Below are 22,319 nucleotides of genomic sequence, written 5' to 3' on the forward strand. Positions count from 1 at the left end.
CTGAGCTACTGTATTATTTCTCTGCATGCTATGGAAATGTTCAGCAGAGATGCTTGCTGCATGAGAATTCAATATAATTGTGCTCTAATTAAGCTCATAAACAAATAGAGGCCTTAGGGGACACAATAATATAGCTCCATGGGAGAATGTCATTTATAAAGATCACAATTCTTTGGCCTTGATTATCTTCACAGCCTGTTCACCCATTATTGGAGCACCCAGAGGTCAACAGCCAGGACCCAGAGGGCTGCTCTGCTGTAGGCCTAATGAACGCAACAACTGCTCTCTGAAGTCCGAGATGTTGCTCAGTTCCCTCGGCTCTGTATCATTAATCCTCATTATGCGTTATTGGGCCTGTGGGACATTACCGTGAATAATGCTGTTTGTCTTTGTGCAGAAAAGAGACAAAGACAGAAATGTAAAGGACCGGGGGGGTGGTAACAGGTAGCACTCCTGCCTGACATCTGGTCTCGTTGAACTCACTGCAACTCCCACTCTGTCTGACTAGTGCACTAACAGCAGTTTTCTGTCCTCGAGTTGACAGGGCCAATAGTGTGATGGAGACTTCATAGAGAAATAAACAACGCTGCCCGATTCATCAGTCCATTCATGCACTGTAATGGCAGGACCTCTTTGTGTGGGCTGATTGAATTTGAACTGAGCCCATTGTGCTCAAGCCTCATTCCCATGCATGCTATTGTCCGACGCCTCTGCTCCTGCCTCCTGTCTTTGAGGCAGCCGCTGATTTAGACTGTTTCTCCAGGTAAGCAGGTGTCGTGTCTATTCCTGCAGCGAGCACAAAGCTCGGTGATCACGCTCCATAGATAGACCAGATGTCCCTGTTTGAATGATAGAGAGAGCCTCCCATGGCATTTGTTACATTTATCCTGGCACCAGATGACAAATAAATGACTGTGCCTGTAATGCTGAGGCAGGGGCCTGCTGTAACGTGGTGATGAGCACATAGGCGGCTGGATAAGGTAAATCAAGACCCGGAGGAAGTGGAGCATTTAATTGCTCTGAAAGACGTGTTAACGTGGGCTGTGAGGCTTTGTGCGGCCTGTCATTTACAGTAAGATGATTATGAGGTGTGTTTGCTTTGACATGTTAATTCCTTAAATAAGAACATTGTTTATGTAACAGCTCAGTGAATCAGTCACAGGGTTCATTTTTTTACATGACGCCCAGCACAGCAACACTGGCTACTTTACTGTGTGACAGTAAAAGACAACAAGTCCTTCAAACTAAACAGAAGCTACATACTCCATAAATGATTTCTGATCTTATGCCTCTATCCCCCAGATGACATTATGGTGAAGGAATACTGAGATCTTTCACTTAACCAAAAGTAGCAGTACTACAGTGTAAACAGGGCTGTCAGAGTTACAGATTTTCCCCTGCAGTGATTAATGGCGGCTCAACAGCCATTTTTTGCGAATCATTTCATTTGTCCTGATTTTAGTATTTTGTCAATAGTTTTCAGGCTATTATTGGCTATGTTACTGTTTTTTTTAGATGACAATGATACAGTTTAAAACAATGTACGCTTCGGTTGCCTCTGGTTGCTATGATAAAGAATAAATGTGGAGGGAAAAGCCGTTTTGTTGGTGTGTCCGTGCAACGTCACAGACAGGCAGGAGAACAGGTAAACAGACGACAGCGGCAGGAACAGAGCTCTTTGAAAACTCTCAAGTAGTTTCTTTTCTTTCTATATCTCCTATTTATTGAAGTCTCTCTTCCAAAGTCAGTGCAGATGTGTTTGGATCTGTGTTTTAGTGCTACTGAGGAGGAGACGGTGGGTAGTTAGTGACAGCACATCATTGCTTCTCACTGGTTAAGGAGCTGAAACTACTGCATTCACACGAGTGTTGTGTTCCCATCAAAACCTAGAGGAGCTGGACGTGATAAAAACCCATGTCTGCTGCAAAGTCAGTTGACCCGAATGTGAATGCCGCCCGTACGTATTGTCATTGCATGAAAAAAGCCAGATGTTAGCGGGTGTTAGAGGGGTTTTGTGCAGTAGGAATGAGGTTTTAAGAAACTTAACTAAAGCTGTGTAAATACTCCACGGCAGGTAACAGTCAAAATAAGCACAACTACGTAAGTATTATCAATAGGGATGACAGTTTTGGTTGATTTGCTTGCGATAGCCTTACACCCATTAACTGGTAACTAACGGATTTTTAAGAAGAAAACACAAAATGCAGATATTTCCATTTCATGACTGTCCTCATGGTTTCAACAATAACTACTTAAAGTTAAGGTTAGGATACAATTGTGGTCATGGTTAACAAAAACATTTTGGATTCAGTCTTTGGTCCTGGGAAGACGATCCACAATGACAAAGTAACTTTTAGTGCTGCATGGTCTGACGAGACTAAACCACATTAGAGTGTGAATTAAATTAAGTTTTTCTGAGTCGACACTCAGAGGGCCTTTTGGTTATATATTAAATATGATTATTCTCTCTCAAATGAGGAAAAAAAAGAAATGTAGGACATTTCCCTGAAGCAAGATTTCCATTTTGTCTTCTATTTCATGTCTTACCTTAACAATGCTAAGGGCAATGGTAGAAGTTTTCCAAATGATAAAAGTGGAACTATCTCCCAGACATTGTGTGTACAACTTTCCACAGGAAATAATAATTAATGAGTGACTAATATAATTTGGAGTGCCTTGTATTAAAGCTGGATGAGAGAAGTTTTTCAGAGTTTGTAGATTAAATTCATCTGAGGTAAAGAAGAAGAAAGTAGGACTTCACTTATCCTTCAAAGATTTCTTTTCACTTCTCTTTTACTATTCAAAGCCATGCTAGCTAATGGATTACCTCATCCTCCAAAAAAGCCGCTCACTCTCTGTGATTGTATAATTCTCTTTCATCTTCAGAGAGGGGAGATGAAATGATTAAACAAAGAATTCGCTGATATCTTTGGCTGCTGTTGACATGCGACTTAAGATGTGCAACAGTCACATTAAAAAATAACGTGCACTTAGAACTCGGACGGCTTTTTTTTTTGTTTTACTCTGCGTAGTGATAAAGACTATAAAATGATGATACCTGACATTTCAGTACATTTTGCTGAGTGTATTTCCGTAAACGTTACATATAACAGGCAGTATGTGTTGAGCTCAGCAGGTCTCTCATTGTTTTCAACATGTAGCTGCTGTTGCTGAGTTTTAGAGATTTATGAGGTAAGAGGAGGCCAATATGCAGATTCAGAGTAGTTTGGACTCGGTGGCGGTAACACAACATGCAGCATATAAAAACAAGTCATTGTACTGCTGGTCACATACTGCATTATTAATGCGATCCAATTGGCTGCAGTCATATGCATATTTCCTGCAATGCTGTAGACTATAGAAATTATTTTGGGATGCTGGGCGTGACACAATGCGCACATTTGGTCTCTCAAGAAGGTTTTTCCACAAAGGTAACTATCACAGCCAGTTTTCCAGGCCAGTGTTTTGATGCATTGTTTTGTTTAATCCCAAAGGGAAGGAGGTAAGGATTAATTTGTTGCATCTGTCAGACCCGTGCTGGCACCGCTGATAGTTTCCATGCCAGTACGAGGCTTTTCCCCCACCACTGTCCTCTCTTGTAGCCACTGAGCCCCTTTTGTTACAATGCCAAAAGACCTCTTTCAACTGGATCTACACATTTCTACTGTCATTGTTGTACCCCGCTGGCTTTGTACCCAGACCCAACCTGAGCTCCAAGTCCGACCTCCATTTCCATGGCCCTTTTGGATCCCTCTTGACCTGACGCCTCCCAGTGCTCCCACTGGATGTGATCCAGGGCCATGGTTCACGAGGTCAGGTACACTGATTTGACACGGGAATACGAGTGTGAGCTTGTGTTTGTGTAAACAGCTCAGGGGTCTCTAATGCACTGTGGCACACAGCCATCACATAGAAGTGAGTCACAGGCTTGCGTGCAGTCGTTAGAGGATGCACTCCTAAAACTCTTTGTGTCCACATTCAGTGGGTTCATAGTCAATTTGAAACATGAGGCTTCCATATGACATCCACTTATTTTGACTTATTGTTTTTACTCCTGAGTTTGTTCCTAAAGTTGCTTTTGTCATTAATTGAAGGCAGAGTATATATTTGAATGAGAAAATAAACACTGGTGTTGCAAGTGGGACTTGGGTGCAAATTTAAACAACGCTGAGCTGCAGTTTTTAAAAAAGCTGATAAATTTGGCATTGCATGAGGGGCTTGTGTGCAAATTTTAAAAATGCTGAACTGAAGTTTTTAAAAAAAGTTTATAAATGTGCAGTAGAGGAAAAAGTAATTAAAACTTTAACTTATGAAGTATTTTTTAAGATGTGGTATAAGTCTGTATAAATACAAAATCAGAAGCACTAACCATGGATGTATTAAGAGACCTGGATACAGCATTTGCGGCAAGCCTCGTGTATTTTTCTGAAAGTTGTTTAATGGCCCATGAAGCCAAAAACACTCTCTTTCCGCTGTATGAAATTAAAGGATCTTTCATGTTATGGGGCCATAGAGCATGTATACTAGAGATTTACGACGGCCAAACGGCTAAATTCTGTCGGCCAAAAGGCTTACTGGGTTAGCGCTCTGCTAACTTGAATAGAGATGAAATGCTTTCATCTTGTGGCTCTTCTAGGCTTTCAAAATATTATTGAAACTAATAGATTAAATCCGTCATGAAACGAGCCTATTGCAGGGGTTTTGACACTAAAAAAACGTTTCCAATGATTTATAGATGACTCTCTCACTATGTAAGTCTAGAAAAAAGTATTTTTGGGCTTTTGAGCCGTATCTAAAATTGGATTCAAAGCACTGTTTCTCTGGGTTTGATGTTAACAGCGAACTGACTTATCAATGTCATAAGTATCAAAGTACCATAAAACTTCAAATAAAAGTTTAGATGATGCAGTTCAGATGCAAAAAAGAGGTTTATTGAAACATTTTAACTTTAACTTTACTGAGCAACAGTTTTAACTGATAGCAATGAAAAGCTATAGACGCCTGTCCCGAAAATAAGCCTGTTGAGTTCAGTAGTTTAAGCAAATAATAGCCCGGACTATTAAAGTTTTACGGTAGAAGTAGTCATCATACCAAACAGCTCCTGATAAAGGTATATTCAGAGTTGAGGCTAGACTTTCCAATTATATAGAACAAATATTGGACATATTTTATAAAAACCATGTAATAGCCTTCATTTAAACTGTAATAAAATACAAATGCTATAAATCCTTGTTGCATTCCAAACCAGTCATTTAAATAACCTCAAATAGACTGCCTAAAGGAAGAAGCAGTCGATTGAACAGAGTGACTAATCAGAGAATACAAGTAATCAATGATGCTGTCACCTGCTCTATTATATCTGTTTGGTAAATTCACACCAGACATTTTAGCTGTTACTATTATCATAATTTTATATGCAGACTAACGTAAACCCTGGGCATATGGTATAAATTAGATGATTATGATTGTGCATGAACATGCAAACAGAACTGTATGTAGCTGACCTAAGCAGATCTAAATAGAGCTGCCTCATATACTGTTGGTTAATCCAGTAGTTCCCAGCCTGCAGGTTATGACCTCCACAAGGGGTGAAATGTGGAGGGTCAAGGGACACTAAAAAGAATAAGAAAGCGCCAAAAACTACACAAAAAATCTGCTCAACAAAAATCTGCTTATTTTTTTCTGACTCTCTCTTGGTAATCTTTTTCACTGGTGGAAGGGAAATGCAAAATGCATCAAGCGTCTAAGGAGGTGAGAGGAAGCCATTCCATACTTTTAAGAGGTGCAAAATGTATTCTGCAGTGTGTCTTGTAACTAAAGACAAAGAGGTTTAAAGCACATTTCTCTCTAAAATGTAGAGAAGTTAAAGTATAAAATAGTACAAAGTAGAAAGTACAGGTACCTCAACACTGAACAGAAGTAGCTGAGATGTTCTTAATTACTTTCTACCACTCTAGATGTTTTTTTTTGTTGTGCATGCTCCTTCAATAATGTTCCAATCGTTCTTGTGACAAACCGAGGAGAAATAAGCAACGAAATGAATACAGAAATAAAAAAGGCAAGCGGATAGATTTGAAAAAGCTTTACAAAAAAGTTATTATGTCATAGTGATGATTTCTAAAAGCCTTGAGGTAGTGAGCTAAAGTAAAAAGTAGTTTAACAAAAGCAAACAAAAACTGCAATACAGCAACAGGAAAAGGCTTACCTTTTCTGTCGACTGTGAAGTCCCGAAGAAGATCGGGATGAATGCTAGCCAAATGATGCAGGTGGTGTACATGGTAAAACCAATGGGTTTGGCCTCATTGAAGGTCTCGGGCACTCCTCTGGTCTTAATGGCGTAGACTGTACAGGTGACCATTAGCAGCATGCTGTAGCCGAGCAGGCAGATGAGAGACAGATCAGAGATGTCACACTTGAGCACACCACGGGCCATCACCGGGTTAGACGTCCTCTGGTCCTCATAGTCAATAATGGCCTTGGAGGGATCCACGCCAAACCATATGCATACCCCGAGCAGCTGCACGGAGGCCAGGGTGAACGTGATGACCAGCTGAGAGGCCGGAGAGATGAACCTGGGTGCACTGATGGACATGCTGCCCTGCTCAAAGATGCGGTAAATACGATTTGTTTTTGTGAGCAGGGCAGCATAACTAATGCTCATGCCCAGACCCAAGAAGATCCTGCGGAGGGAGCAAATTCCTACATCAGGGGGGGAAATCATCAGGAACGTTGTGGCGTAACAGAGGAAGATGCCAGTTAGCAGCACGTAGCTCAGCTCTCGGCCCGATGCTTTCACAATGGGAGTGTCGTTGTAGCGGATAAATGTGACCACAACAAACACAGTGGCCATGATGCCAACGACTGCGATGAGCACGGGGATGACCGCCCACGGAGAGCTCCACTCCAGCTTAACAATGGGGATTGGAACGCAGCCCGTGTGATTCACGTTGGGCCGCAAGTCAAATCGACACATCTTACACGTGTAGGTGTCCGCCTGGTACTGATAGCCATCGCAGCGCTCACAGTGCCAACAGCAAGGGATGCCTTTCACGATCTTCTTGCGCTCGCCGGGCTGACAGGGCTGGCTGCAGATTGAAGAGGGGATCTGACGCACACCGCCGGGCCACTGCATCGAACGAACCTGCGAGGGAGGGAGGGAGGGACACAGATACACATGAATCAGGGTTCCTACAGACATTACAAAATGGAATTCAAAGACTTTGAAGTACTGTTTCTTTTTTTTTTTTGACATTTTGTTTATTTGGTTTCTCTTCACAAAAGCTATTATACAGTCAATTTCAATGAGGTAATTTTACAGAGTAAAGCATTCTTTAATTTTTTAAAAATTTTTTAACGCAACAACATTAAAAAAATAATAAAAATAAGAAAGAAAAAAAAGCAAAAACAAAACAAACAAACAAAGAACATGGGCGGGGTGGAGAATTTGAGATAAATGAATAGAAGTAAAAACAGAGGGTTGAATCATATTCAAACAAAAGAAGGGCGTTTGGGGAAGAAATATATTTTCCATTTCTTCCAAATTTTGATTCCTGAAGCCTAATTGAAAAAGTAATTCTCTCCATTACAAAAAATTCAAGAATTACACCATACCAGCTCTTTACTGATGGGGCATCTGGCTGGAGCCATTTCTTGTACTAACTTTTCTAGCAGCTAAACGCAAAATTCCAAATAAGTATTTTGTTTCTCTGTTTGTAGATATCAAAAGTAAAATGCCAAACAGGAGTTCATCCCTCTTAAATGAGATTGTTGTCCCAAATACAGTCACTAATTCTGTGTAAATCTTACGCCATAAAGCGTTTATTTTTGGGCAGGTCCAAAACAAATGGTCGTGGGTCCTGGGAGCCACACTTCTTCCAGCAGCTGGAATTTCCTGAGTGATGAGATTTCTGAGCAGGTGTGATAAAAAATCTACAGAGACTCTTCCAGCCAAAAGTCCTCCATGCAGTTCAGCTTGATATCCTCCAAAGAAATTCACAATATTTCTTCCAAACTTCCTCTGAAATACAACAATTAGATTCCCTCTCCCACTTTTGTTTTATGTAACTGGTATTTGCAGTCGTGCCTTCCTGAAGGCCCTTGTATAATCTTGAAATTAGCCCTGAGTCTGTCATATATGCACCAACAAAAACCTTCAATTAATCATTTTCAAACGCTTTTTGACTCCGTAACATAGAGCTGTTTATGTGGTGACGTACCTGAAGAAATCTAAAAAAGTCACTATTATTTAACCCATGAAGTCTTTTTAGTGTCTGGAAATCATTCAGAGTTCCCTGATTAAAGAAGGTAAAATATGAGGAAAGGCCCCGATGAGCCCATCCCTACGAGCTTGCGTTCAATTTATTTGGGGTGAAATCAAGGTTATGGGAGCATCAATTTAAAATCTTGATCTTGAGTGAAAATTCCCTCTTATTAATGATATTTAACCATATTTTTAGAGATAAGTTAATCCATCTATTACCTTTTTCCATCAAATTTTTAATACATGCTATATCCCCTAAATGTGCTTGGATTGGAATTGCCCCAGATATATTCAATTTAGTTTCTTTCCATCTTGCCTGGCAGTCACAATTGCACCAACAAACCAATATCCTCAATTGGGCCGATATGTAATAATCCTTCAGGCAGGGGAGTGTGTGTCTTCCTTTGTTCTTTGCCAATTGAAGAGTTTGAAATCTTATCCTTGGTTTTTGCCCTTGCCAAATGTACCTTGACAATAATTTATCGTATTCGTTAGATTGTTTATCTGTTATCTGTTGAGTCAGAAACAAATATAAAACCCTGGGCAGGATATTCATCTTTACAGACTCAAATCTTGACTCAAAACCTAATACTGGAATTAAATTCCACCTCTTTATGTCCTCCTTTATTTTTTGGTTTAACGAATTAAAATTGAAATTATACAAATTGGTTAATTATTTTAGGATGTTTACGCCTAGATATCTCATGTAATCCAAATCCCAAGTTTAGCTGGATCTTAGAGCTAATGACCTGGCTCGGCCTATAATTGAAACTTAACACTTGGAGCTTAGAAATATCAATTTGTAGCCTGAGACGGAGCAGAAAGCATCTAACAATGACATCAATTTCAGAATTGAACACTCTGGGTGCGACAAGTATATTAAGACGTCGTCCGCAAATAATTAAATTTTATATTCTTGGACTAGCATTTTAATTCCTGTAATATTATTATCCTTGGTGATCCCCTGACTTAACCCTTCAATAAAATTGCAAAAAGTAATGGGCTTAATAGACAAACCTGGTGAGTTCCTCTTTCCAGGCCAAAGAAGTCTGATATAGGACCATTTATTTTTATTCTTGCCCTTGGGCTACTATAGAATGCTTTAATAGTTTTAATAAAAGTCTGATGAAATCCAAATTTTCCTAATACTTTATATAAAAAACCCCCCCAATTAACCAGATCAAATGCTTTTTCTGCATCAAGGCTCAATAGAACTGCATGTAGTTTATTTTTTTTAATATGTTCAATTATTTGTAGTGCTCTGCGGATGTTATCTTGTGTCTGTCTCTGCTGGATAAAGCCTGTCTGATCCAGACTTATTATTTTCAGGAGGATTTTTTCAACTCTTTTCGACAAAGTGTGAGTGAAAATTTCGTAATCTTGGTTCAGTACACTTATTGGCCGATAACTTCCACATGCCACTTTGTTTTTCCCTTCCTTTGTTATCAGAGAAATCACCGCTTCCCTCCGAGAAGCTAAGGTTATGCAAATCTTAAGAACATGGTTATATGTATCTTTCATTATAGGGATCAGCAGCTTTTTCATTTCCTTGTACCACTCTGAAGGAAACCCATCAGGTCCTGCTGCTTTATTGGGTTTTGAATTTAATATTGCTGTTTTAATTTCCTCATCTGTAATTTCTTTAATTAAACACTTATTTTGCTTATCCCTCACTTTTGGCAGATTTATCATGTCTAAAAAAGCTTCTATCTTTGTCTCCTCTATTCTAGGTTGTGAATATAATTTTTTATAGACGGTTTGGGATGACTGATGTATATCTTTCAGTTTGTATTGGAAGGAATTTGTTACAGAGTCCTTTATTTTATAAATTGCATTTTCAGCTTGTTGGGTTTTTTTTTTAAATTTGTAAGCAAGTAGTTTGTCCAGTTTTCCCCGTTTCATAATGTCTTTGCTTCAGAAAGATCGTCTTTTTTTTCTTTTTAGTACAAATTTCCCTATTTTTATTTGTGCACTCAAAATTTAACTTGCTGGAAATTAAAGTTGTTATCCCTCTCTTAGACCACTGACTGCAGGAACATGATTATTGATTAAACCTCCATCTCTTCAGTTTTTCATGTTCTGATTCTGATAAGTTGGTCTCTTGAAGGAGTGCCACTTCCACCGCCTCCCTCTTCAATTTTGCCATAACTTTATAAACTATATAAATCATGTTTTACACCCCTGATGCTGAAAGGAACAGTAGCACCAAAAACTTTAACCTGCAACACAGTGAAAGAATAATGAACCTCATCATAAATAACAACATTGACTTCCAAAAAAAGGCCTCTTTAATGACTCTGTTGAAATGTGAGTGTAGAGGAAACATCTCTTCCTCCAGACAGTGAAAGAGGGCCCTCCTCAGCCTTTTAGCTGATGTAGGTCCACAGTGTCCAGGAGCTGGCCCGACCCCAAAACCTTTTCTCCATTTGGCCCTTACCTTATCTTGCTGATATTATCAGTGTTGTAATGAGGAAGAGGTTTGATAATAAAATGACACATAACATCATTGGCAGCATTGTTAATGATGGTCTAAAATACTGTGACTATAGATAAACTATTTCCGTCACATCTAAAGAGTAGCAAAGTTACTTATTAAGTGTCTCGGCTGGAATTCCTGGAGCCGCTCCTTGAAGCCCTGCCTGGAGCTTGTGTTTTCCCGGTTTCCTCGCTTTCCACTTGATCGCCAAGTCAGCTGGGCGACCGGTATCCCCCCTCTCTGCCATGACCGCCATCGATTCCTCTGCCGGGTTGTAAAACACCGTCCCTTCCTTGTAAAACACTGCAGTCTGGAAGCTTATTTCTTCCCTTTAGTGCAGCTTTCACCTCTGCATACTCCCTCTGTTTCCGAACCAGCGCCGGTGCATAGCCGTGGTCCAGATTTATCCCTTTTCCCTGGAAAACGAATCCCCTTTCTGCCGGGCTGCTTTAATCACCCCCTCTCTCATTCTGTAGCTGGAAAACTTGACCACCGTAGATGGCGGGAGGTTTAGGGGCTCTCTCAAAATTTAACACTGTCGATGACGGGAGCTTTAAGCTTTTCTTCAGCAGATCCTCCACGGAAAAAATCGCTGAAGCCACGTTGTCTTCAGCACCTTCTTTTACCCCGGGAAGTTTGACTTATTCACGTCGCAAGCGACCCTCTAAATCAGTCAGGTTAGCCTCCGTTTGCATCTGTAGCTTCACCGGCTCCGACAATACAACCTCCACGGACTGGGTTTGGTCATCGGCTGAGCTGATTCGCTCCTCTGCTTCTTCCATCCTCCCGTAGATTGTATTTATATCCGCTTTTGTGCAGTTTAGTTGCTTGCTGAAGTCCTTCCTGACAGTTAACCTTCCTCTTCGTGGTCGTGTTTCTTTCTTTGTGCGAGCCTTTTCTTCCCCTTGTGCGAGCCTTTTCTTCCCCTTGTGCGAGCCTTTTCTTCCCCTTCGTAGGCTTAGTAGCTCACCCGCTGTTTCTAAGCTTGCTTTGGCGTGTCTCAGAGAAACCTCAAGTTTTATTGGGCATCTTACGATCTTTACTGTCGAGATGTAGATGTTTTACGCCACCGTCACTTTGCCAGCCAGACCGGAGGTCCTCCACTGATTTTTTAAGCTCTTTTCTTTTTTTTTACATTTTAATTTTTCAAATCTATTTTTATTTTTTTAAAGACAAAATGAACATATATACACAAAATTCCCAACCCTGTTAAAATGAACACATTTCAAGTGTGAATAAATAAAGAAATAAATAAAGAAATAAAATAAGAATACAGATAAGCAAGACAGCAATTTCGCTTCGGGAATCAATAAAGTATTTCTGATTCTTCTGATTCTGATAAGTTTATCCAAGATATTGGATCACAACATACAGACAGATACAACTACAACACTACAATGTGTTTCTAATTTTTATTCACACAAACTAAGACACTTAAGACATACACTGTCTATTCTGTCCAGTTCTAAATAAAAATATCCGTCTGGGTTGTCAAATTAAAAGTCATTGTCTCCATCAAAAAGATATAACAAACCATGGTAATCCATTAGTCAACACTAGGTATGTCTTTTTTTCAGCCATTTCTTGGTAAGGGACTCTTACAGCCCATCACCAGCATTACTGCGAGGGGTGCTACAGATTTTTTTTTTTTTTTTTTAAATTTTCAAGGACTTCACTCAAAGCAACCTATTAATTTCCAAATATATATTTTTAAACAAATAAATGATGTGATCAGTGTGCCTTTTTAGTGAAGAGTTACTTATCTCACTCTTTTAAGGCAGAGCTGTGAAAAAGTCCTCAGCAAAACATCTGAATGGCAGTAGAGCGATAGTGCAATGTACTAATATAATGGTAAAAGGATCAGCACTTGTATGGCACCTTTCTAGTCTTCCAACCACTCAAACCGCTTTTAAAAATAAATGTCACATTCAACCGTTCACACACTGGTGGCCGAGGCTGCTACATAAGATGCCACCTGCTATTTAGTTCCATCCACTATCTCTACAATGCAGAGGGGGGCCTTGATGGTTCGAGGTAGAGGTAAGGGTTTGGGTAACATTCAGGTAAGAGGTGAAATGCATATCGACGGTGAACTGTCTTTGACACCTGCTCATTAATTTAAGTCATGTTAAGTTTTGTCATGCCAACAAGGCTCTACCGGCTTTGCCAAGAGTTCAAGAGAGGGGAAAAATTAATTTAGATGTCGGATAGGACATCATAAATGCCAGGAGGAAAGCAGCACGCACTGTATTCGAGACAGTGGCACAAATTTAAAAGAAGAAATTTGTAATATTTTTTTTCCCCTTCAAATTTCAAGTACTTCAGGGACCTTGTGTGATCCTGGTGAATGGAGTTTAGAAAAAAGAGAGAAAAAAGACAGGAGAGATGTGTAGATTCCTAAATTGTCTCTATCCTGTAAAAATGGCGGCATGTAGAGGAAGTGATGCTTTATTGATCCAAAAAGATCCCCAACACCCAAGCAGGTCAAGGACAGCCTGAATGGTGGTTATTTGCTGTGTGGCTGTTTGAACCTGGCCTCAAATACCTGCCTGTATGTTCCCATGCTACTTGGTTTTTATTTATTTATTTAGGCGGGGAGTGGGAGAGGGCAAACTGGGGTCAAATGAAGCGTTTCTCAGCAAAATTTTCCAGTGGAAGGTCAAATTATTAAAGGGGCAACACACGAGAGAGAAGGGGAAACCCAGTGTTGGCTCTGCAGGGAACTGACACAGTGTTTCTCTTTGGTAAATAGTTGTTTGTGTTAAAAAAAAAAAAAAAAAATCAATGCTCAGCCGTCTATGATCAGAGGAATAAAAGATCAATCCAGGATCCTGCTCTCTTTGTGGATTTTCCCCCTTTTACAAGTATACTTGTACAGATAAATTAAACACATCATTTCAAACTGGTCTGCTTTCTTTGATGTCATGTTATCAACTTATTCAATTGTGGTTGTTCATTCAAAGCCGGTAAATTTGTCTAAATGTGCATTTAATTAACAACTCAAAGAACACTAATTAAATACGGCTTTAGAGTCAGAACTGGCACGTTTCACAGTAGGTGCCCACCACAAACGTTTTTTGTGTTTTTTTTCTTGCACAGCACATGTTGTTGAAAGAGGTAAAGAAGGCAAAGCTCCTCTCAAGCTGCTTCATGTGCTCCATTGTACTCTTCTCCTGCATGCCCAAGGCTTCCTCTTCATTTTGTCAAAACATAATTTGTTTGGCTCCTTTATGTAATTTACTGTTATAATACCGTTACTCCATCACACTCCATGCCCACAGTATTGTTTTTTGGAAGTCAGTGATGCCGTCTGGAGAGATGATATTAAATATGTCTGTCCTTAAGCTCTCATGGCTTTCTTTTCATCACAGTCCGCCCTGTTAATCATTCAAAGCGCCCTCTGGATATTTACACCTTTGAAGATTGCACTAAGCGCTATCAAATGGTTTGGGAGGGGTTCGTGAGCAAACATGCAGTGGCAGAGCTGGAGAAAACAACTTTTCAAAGAAAGATTTTCACTGCAAACACCAACACAAACAGAGCACTTGTAGGCTGAATGCCGTCGATTCTTTGGTGCAGATGTGTGTGTGGGAATGGAAAAGAAAAGGCAATGCTCACGTTGAGATGGAGCTGATCCGTCCAGTGGCCAATTATTTTGTACTCGGCTGTTCGGTTTCTGATCTGGTACTGGTAGATCTCATAGCGTCCAGGAGCATCTCCGTTTTCATTGAAGAGCACCGGGTTCCCGGCGATGCCTTAATGAGAGAACAATCATCATTATCATTTAGTGCACATCACCAAGTTATTTTCTGTGCAGTGATCATGAATCTGTGAGAGCAAACTAATGTGTTGTCATTGTTACGACAGTTATTATTCCACTACATTAAAACCCAAAATGACGGTCGTGAATCTGGAACATTTTCAACCACTGTTTCCTTATAAGAAAATACATTAAATCATGTTGGTTGATTCTTATGCAACTCTCAGCACCTCTGCAGGAAACAGTTTGCCCAGTGTGTGCAGTACGGAGGTTGGGGTGGTGAGTGTGTGTATCTAATTTTCATTCTGGGGACTACAGTGCACATCCCATTACACACCAACAATTAAAGGGACAGTTCGCAGATTTTCAACCAGCTTTGTCTCAATGTGGGTAGCATACGAGATAAACTGTGGCAAACTTTCCTCTATCTAGTGCCTAGATCTCCCTCCTCCCCCCGCAGTAAAACTGGCTGGCCCTCAGGCTTGAACTACAGGTTTTACTTCTCCACCACCGCAGACACTAAGAGTTTGCAGCTGATCAAGAGATAGACCTGCCCCCTCTTTTTTGTGACTCTCAAATGCGGACCAAAATCCAATCAAACGGTAAAACTAGGCAGTGCTGATGGAAAATGAATCAAGTTCCTGTTTTTCGTTTTTGTTGTTTTGTTTGTTGTAAATGTGCTTTGTTTTGCCTTTTCATTTTATGGTATACCATATTTGCTGACAAGACTATCTCATTTATATGTGATATCTGATATAATTGAAAACCTAATAAAGTTAAAAAGAAAAGAATATGTTACTGCAATGTTTTTAGAAAAATATAAAATATTTCAGTGCCATGTTTAGCCCCAATAGTGAGAGATTGTAAAAAGAAAGTGGGTGCCATACGGCTTTCTGCACAGTGAAAACAGACTAACAGGCCAAAAAAACAGTAAAACTGAAGAGTGCTGATCAAATACAAACCAAGATTCTGTTACTGAGTCGCATATTCTTGTCTAAAATATTTTCAAGAACATGTTTTAGCTTATTTAACTGTGACACGAGATCTGTCCGGCCGCCATCGTACAAGGTCACATTAACTTACCCACCAGTTATTGGTCCACTGCATTTTGGTAGGTCTTCTACCTTTTGAGCAAAAGCTTATGCCACACTTTTTTTTCTCTAATGATGTAGCACCAATTTCAAAGATATCTTTGTCTTTCCACTGTATAGAAAGCTCAGTTTAAAGTGAGGACTTTCTTTATATCGGTGAAATACTTCATAAACATTAGCTTTTCACCTCGTTGGGTGTTTCTATTATTGATGACTGTTTCACTACATGGAACGCTAACAACCGAGCTACATTCATGAAAAGTGTGGAATAAGACTGAGGCAGACTAACAGGTTTTTCTAACAGTAACACTGAGAAATTATCATTTTGTTTTTCATTGTTACAAAATTAGTTAACTGCTCCTGGCAACAGCTCCCAGAGCGTCTGTGTTGAGTGAAAATGATGTCAGCTGGATGGAAACATCAATCGCAACCTTTCTCACCCAAACTGAAATCAGAATCTGTATGAATTAGGTAAAACAAAAAGGCAAATCAGTCGAATTATTACACCTGATGTTACCTCAAAATTAAAAGGGACAGTTTATCCCAAATCAAAGATAGATATTTCTTCTGTAACCTGTTGTGTTGTCAGTCTGGATTGCTTTGGGCTGTAGAGATGTCTGCATTCACTCCAATATAATGGAACTATATGGCACTTGGCTTGTGGTGCTTGTGGTGCCAAAAAATTACATTTACTTTTGAATGAACTTTCCCTTTAATTAGGTGTCAAACCCAACCTTAACAATACATGTCATTGAAGATAATCATTCATTTATATCGATTTACTTGGACTCATCTTTAGAGAGTTAAAAATTAATATAAGTAAAACTTTTCTCTAGCCAAAACGTCATCCCGATAAGGTGAGTTCAACAATCTGTTTGGCTCTGTGAATCAGTCTGGACTTTCTGCCACCTTGAACATTTCCCAGAAACTAAATCCAATCAGGGACAATCAGGGATCCACATTGTAGTTGACAACATAGACAGCCAATCAGGAACTGCGTTGTAGTTGATGATGCAACCAAGCCCCCAGGAAGTGCGACAGGCTCTGATGCAAATTTTACACAGCAGCCAGAAATGGAATTAAACCGTCAGGGTCTGTCATGTGATGCCCCCGGGGCCCAGAAAGACTTCTTTCCATTGATTTACACTGGGAAAGAGACAGATGTAAATCAGTGGATGATTTTTTTGTGAGGGTCAAAACCCCCACAAAACAACTAATTTCACTATCTAATTTAAGACAGCCAGCTTGATAACATTTGGAAAGTCTAACAGCCCCGCAAGATCAAACTTTCTTTGACCGCCATTTAAGCTAGTGAAGCGTGAGCAGAACACTTGGCGATGCTTGGCGACCGTATGTCTCTAGTGAGCAAACCTCATGGGCCCAGTAATGCAGAAGATCCTGGTACTTTCATACCTTGTAAATTGAGCTGCTCTCATAGGAATGCACTGGGCCCTGCCTCTGTGCTGTATCCAGATCTACTTAATACATCCATGGATGTGACATGCAGGCTGCTGCTTGCAGAAGAAGAAGTCTAACCTCAGCAGAGTAAACACCGTGATAAAACTGAAGCTATTAGAAATAGAGTTAATGACTCAATTAAACAAGAACAAAAGTAAAAAGAGGAAAGACATTTCCAATGTTCTTCAGACTGGATATGGCAAAAGCTTTGGTGATAAAGAAGATGTTCCACCGTACAAATTCAGTGTTTACTGTTGTCTCGTCACTGATAGCGCTAATGAAGGACCAGACACGAGAGCCTTCAAGGCTGCCATGCAGTGTTCACAATGCTTTGTACGTAGAATAGGGACGCTGCCAGCTGGTATTTGGCAGTTTGGGGGCCTGGTTACTGAATGAGAAATGGCAGAATATGCCATATGTTTTAGAAATGGTCTTGCCAGGCAAGGTTTTTGCTTGTGCTTTATCAATGCATAACACTGTACTCCTGTGTGTCTTTTTAAGACGAGCTGTAATGATGTGTCACAAAGAAAAGCACACCAAAGATTTCTCTGTAAGCTCCCCAACGAAAACTAGGTGAGCCCCACTTTTAGTTCGGCGATCCGTTTAATCATGGTAGACCGCGGATAGGTTCTTCTCAGAGGGAGAAGGAGGGAACGTCAGGTCTAATTGCTTTTCACACAAACGTCTATACCTTCAAACGCTGATGAAAGCCGTAAGCCCCAGCCGTTTTATTATTAAGTCCCCCCCGAAAGACAACAAGCATCCCAGTTAAGAACAAAAAGTTAAACGTGGCCAATTGCTGCTGATGGATTTCTGCTGATGAGCATTTTTTTGTTCCTGGTCTTTGTTTTGAAGCTGGAGGATGCAGCGCCCTAATCCACATCTCGATGAGTCAGCCCTGCTGGATTACGGCATTACCGCTTCACTCAGCCTGTGACAATGCCGCCCACATCACAAAGCAGTTAGTGATCATGGGAGGATTACAGTGACTTTATAAAGCAGAGAGGCATCATGTTTACATAAAAATATTAAACACATCAGCACTATACTAAACTGTCATATTTTCTATCATAGATCTTTATGAGCTAAGGTTGTGTTTTCCTTTCTTTATTGCTCTTTTCTTCAATTTCCTGAGCTGTTAAAAGCACTTTGAAGCTGTCCACCTTCCACTGTCACGGTTGGGGTTATGTGCTCGAGTCTGTAAGTGCTCACGTGGACACCGCTGTCACTGAAAGAGGAAAATGACCCTGAATGCCACACTGAGAGAATAGTGCAACAACAGTAACAGCATAGCACTGCTGATACTGTATGATTATATTTAATAGCTTTATGGGTCTGTCGGTCATGCTTACTTTTCAAATTAAGACCTTTCATACATTGACAGCTCTTTTACCGCAGCTTTAAGCTCCTGTGATTTTTTAAAAATTTATTATATACTATACATACTTCATACATGTTAGCACTGCTCGTTTATCACATACATCATTTATTATCATTCTACATGCAAGCAACTCAAACATTTAGGAAGCGGTTTAAAAGCAATTTCTTTGTAATGCCATTTTCAAACCCTTTATTTTTGGGCCATATAATTTACAGGTATTTGTACGTACATGTGTATTTGAGGAGGCTGAAATGTGTGTTCATTGGCCATATATGATTTATTCTAAGATGAAAGTCTTTTTAAATCCTTTAAAGAATTAAGAAACATAACAATTAAGATAAGTAATTTATTTTAAAGTAGTTAGGTTAGTAGTTGTCATTAAATTGAAAGACCTGTTCATCAATTTGGGAATGACTGTAGGTTCAAATGTGTGTTTCTAACTTGATGATGAGGTGACACAATCATAATTTTTTTTTCTTTTTTTTTTTGAGTTATCGACACTATTTTCAGCCATTTGTTCTTTGTTTTTTTTGGCAGTTATTACCAACACCCAGATTGTGAAAGAAATGTCTTTTCTGGGGAAAAACATCTTCATCACAGGTGTATTTCTGACAAATACAGCTGTGTAAATTAAGGAAGAGAGGAGTAAGTTATTAGCAACAGCAGCAATATCCAACATGAACTTGATACAGACGTAATGAAAATGTTGGAGGGATTTTTGGGATTGTACAGATCAAAAATACAACAATGTGTAGGGCTTGTCCCTAAATTTGTTATCATAGCAATACTTGGTTGCTGATTTGATGCTTATTGTAATTCTACAAGTATTGCAATGCCATATTACTACTTACAGTGATTTTTTGTTCACTTTTGTTACTTCTGGAGACTGTATATCATGAGATTTTTCCAAAAACAATGCACATCATGTCAGTCAGTCTGAATCTTATTTCAGCAGCACTAAATACTGTATATATAAGGATGGTAAATAAAATGTACATGTACAACAGAATGTATGAAGAAAATATACACTTTTTATAGTAAACATAAACTGCTACATTTAGCTGTTACTGCAGTGTTTACTGTACATTGATTTATTTGTAGCAATCTGCACAATACACACACGGACCACCTCATATTGATTTTCCATGAATTTTTTAAAAACTATTTAAAGGAGAAAAAAAATCTTATTTTATTTTAGAACAACTGGCAACCTCCAGGGCTGAAAAATGAAGCCAAAGCGGAAGAGCCAAAAAGTGCAGTTCCTCAAATGGCCACTTGAGGCTGGCTCCAAATCAGTCCCCCATGATACAATGTCCACCTTTACAGCAGAAATATACATGTTTACAGCCTGGTACAAAAACATTTTTAGTCTTTGTCGCTAACTTTAACATTAATGACAACTGTACGGGTCTGAAGCACCCAGTCTAACCAGTGTAATGGCAGCAACAGAGAGTTTGCTGACTGGGAGTCAGGTTGGAGTGGAATCAGTCCACAGACTGTATAAATAATGAATGCAGCTGCCATAACATCACCTACTGGTTTGTAGACTATCGTTCTAAAGCTCGGGTTCGGCGTTTTGGCTTTCGCTCTATTTTTTTTTTTTTGGATAATTTCTGTGAAGTTGGACATTTTAACATGGGGGTCGTTAGGGATTTACTCTGTTTTGGAGCCAGCCTCAAGTGGCCATTCAATAAACTACAGTTTTTGAATTCAACTTGTTAGAGCGACCAACTGAAGGTCCGTGTCCTTCTTTCTCGCTCAAGCTTTGTTTTTCATGAAATCTATGTGACATCACGTTACTCACGGATTACATCAATAACCCTGGTTACTTCTTCTTTTTTTTTTATTAGGGGGCGATCACACTGAGACGCATTGCGCCAGGCGTGAAAGCTCCACAAACGCCTTGGAAGCGCATCGGAAAAACGACTTGGAGTGCCTGTAGAGCGGGGCTGCATGCGCATGGCCAAAAGTGAAACGACAAGTGGTGTGAGTTGGCACCTGAGCAGAAAAGTTGAAAATATTTAAACTTTTATGTGCGCCCAAAAAACGCGTCATGCAGCAGCAAGAGATGAGCACCCAACAAGTGTGCAGTACCACAGGGAAACAACAGGTTTGCTGGCGGCTGACGGTTTTACAGCAACGCGTCTCAGTGTGATCAGCCCTTTATACGTCACTAAATATAACCACTCAAAGCTGTGATGTAAGCATCGTTCAGTGTGTCTCAGCTGTAGTCTGCATTTGACAACTAATTATCTTCATTTTTATTCAACGCAGTATAAGAGAAGAGCTGGATAAATACAATAGTTCCCTTTAATGCACCTAAACATTTTGACACATCAGAAGCAACCAGATGGTATTTTATGCTGGTGCAGCACATCATACCTCTCCAGCGGTATGCATAATGGTAAAACAAATGTAAAATCTGGCTTCTTTGTCTTTGGTAATGAATTGACACATTTGAACTCTCTGGGGAAATACTGCCTGGGGTCTCTGTCATTCTTCCACAGGCAGTCCTGTTGTCCTCTTCATTAAGAGTGAGGAGAGTGCTGAATTTTGGGGCAGTATGGTCAATGTTTGAGTTGCAGATGAGGAATTAGGCCTGTCATGTGGCACAAATTGCTTGTCTAAACAGTCCTCTCACTAGTCAGTGGCATAATGAGTTCCACAGAGGCCTCTGCCACCGCTGCATTGTGCTGTGCACTAATGTGACGCTGTAGCCTGGGGTCGCACATGTGTGTGCCACGGCACTCGTTTCTTCTCAAAAAAACGTTGGGGTTAATGAGGTGCTTGTGATTATATGTAATGCTTAATGATTGTTGTATCGCCTCTCTCTCTTCCACCACGCACTCACACCTTAAGAATTACCTGAGTATGATCATTAATCCAACATGTGCTTGTTCTGCATGGATGCACAACCGGGACACCTTGGTGAATGGCAGCACAGCTTGCTGCCCTCTACACCGGTCATTAACTCTTAATGACCTGTACGCAGGCAAGTCATGCAGAATTTACCACACATACACTCAACTGAAGTGTGTTTGTGTCTTTCCTGTCACTGTCAAGACATTTGCATGATTACTCAATCATAGTTTATAGGCTTCTGTTATCTGAAAGTGCCCTCTAACAACACTTTAAATATTGTAAGCATATGCAATATGTAATACATTTAGAATAATGTACTGAACATTTCCATAACACTAAACTCACCAATTTGCTGCTCTTAGTTTCTCTTTTTTACCAGAAACACTTCGTTTATTCAATAATTCCACCTCTTTCAGTGATTATGTTACCATCATTACAACTTTAAAAAACTTACAGTAGATGTTTCAAAATCAAAGCCTACCAGGAACAGGATTAATTATGCTCTTAAAGTCACAGGAAGGATTTTGATGTGAAACATCAGTGCAGGAAGTGTTTTGTTGACGGTTATTTAACAGGGCTTGCAGCGCTCCAGCTGTCCGAGCTAATTCTAGACAAATTTTGCAATTCCAAGAATTTCTATGTATTTTTAATAAATAAATTACAGCCACAAATCTTTAATCCATGTCATTCATAACTGGACTTCATGATTTTAACTTTGTCTGTAGGCTACAGCACAACAAATAATACATAATAACATAAACACAATAAAATCAGACAGAAAAACGAAACAAAACAGCTCAGCCCTCTCACTTGTACAAGGACAAATATCGAGTAAAATGACCAATCAATAAAATACCTCTTGACATGTGGTATGACACCTTACAGCGAATGGACCAAAACCTGGTCTCAGTCGGAGCGAAGCACAGCTGGGCCAAATGGAATTGTCCTTCCGCAAGGATAACAAAATTGGGTAATTATTTATTCTCGTAAGGTGCCAATAGAGGATTATAACATATCAGGTATGGAATTAA

The 22,319-nt window shown here is 39.8% G+C and overlaps 1 protein-coding gene across 1 annotated transcript in view; it reads right to left on the reverse strand.

Annotated features, from left to right (window-relative positions):
- LOC121949544 (metabotropic glutamate receptor 4-like) overlaps positions 1–22,319 on the reverse strand; it is a 237,373-nt gene that overhangs the window by 61,512 nt on the left and 153,542 nt on the right. Inside the window, exons 7-8 of the mRNA XM_042495264.1 lie at positions 14,355–14,491; positions 6,206–7,141 (exon numbers count right to left, since the gene is read on the reverse strand). Of these exons, the coding sequence (XP_042351198.1) occupies positions 6,206–7,141; positions 14,355–14,491 (1,073 nt within the window). The remainder of the gene's footprint in view (positions 1–6,205; positions 7,142–14,354; positions 14,492–22,319) is intronic.

This window comes from Plectropomus leopardus, chromosome 2, assembly GCF_008729295.1.
Source record: "Plectropomus leopardus isolate mb chromosome 2, YSFRI_Pleo_2.0, whole genome shotgun sequence".
Classification (NCBI taxonomy): domain Eukaryota; kingdom Metazoa; phylum Chordata; class Actinopteri; order Perciformes; family Serranidae; genus Plectropomus; species Plectropomus leopardus.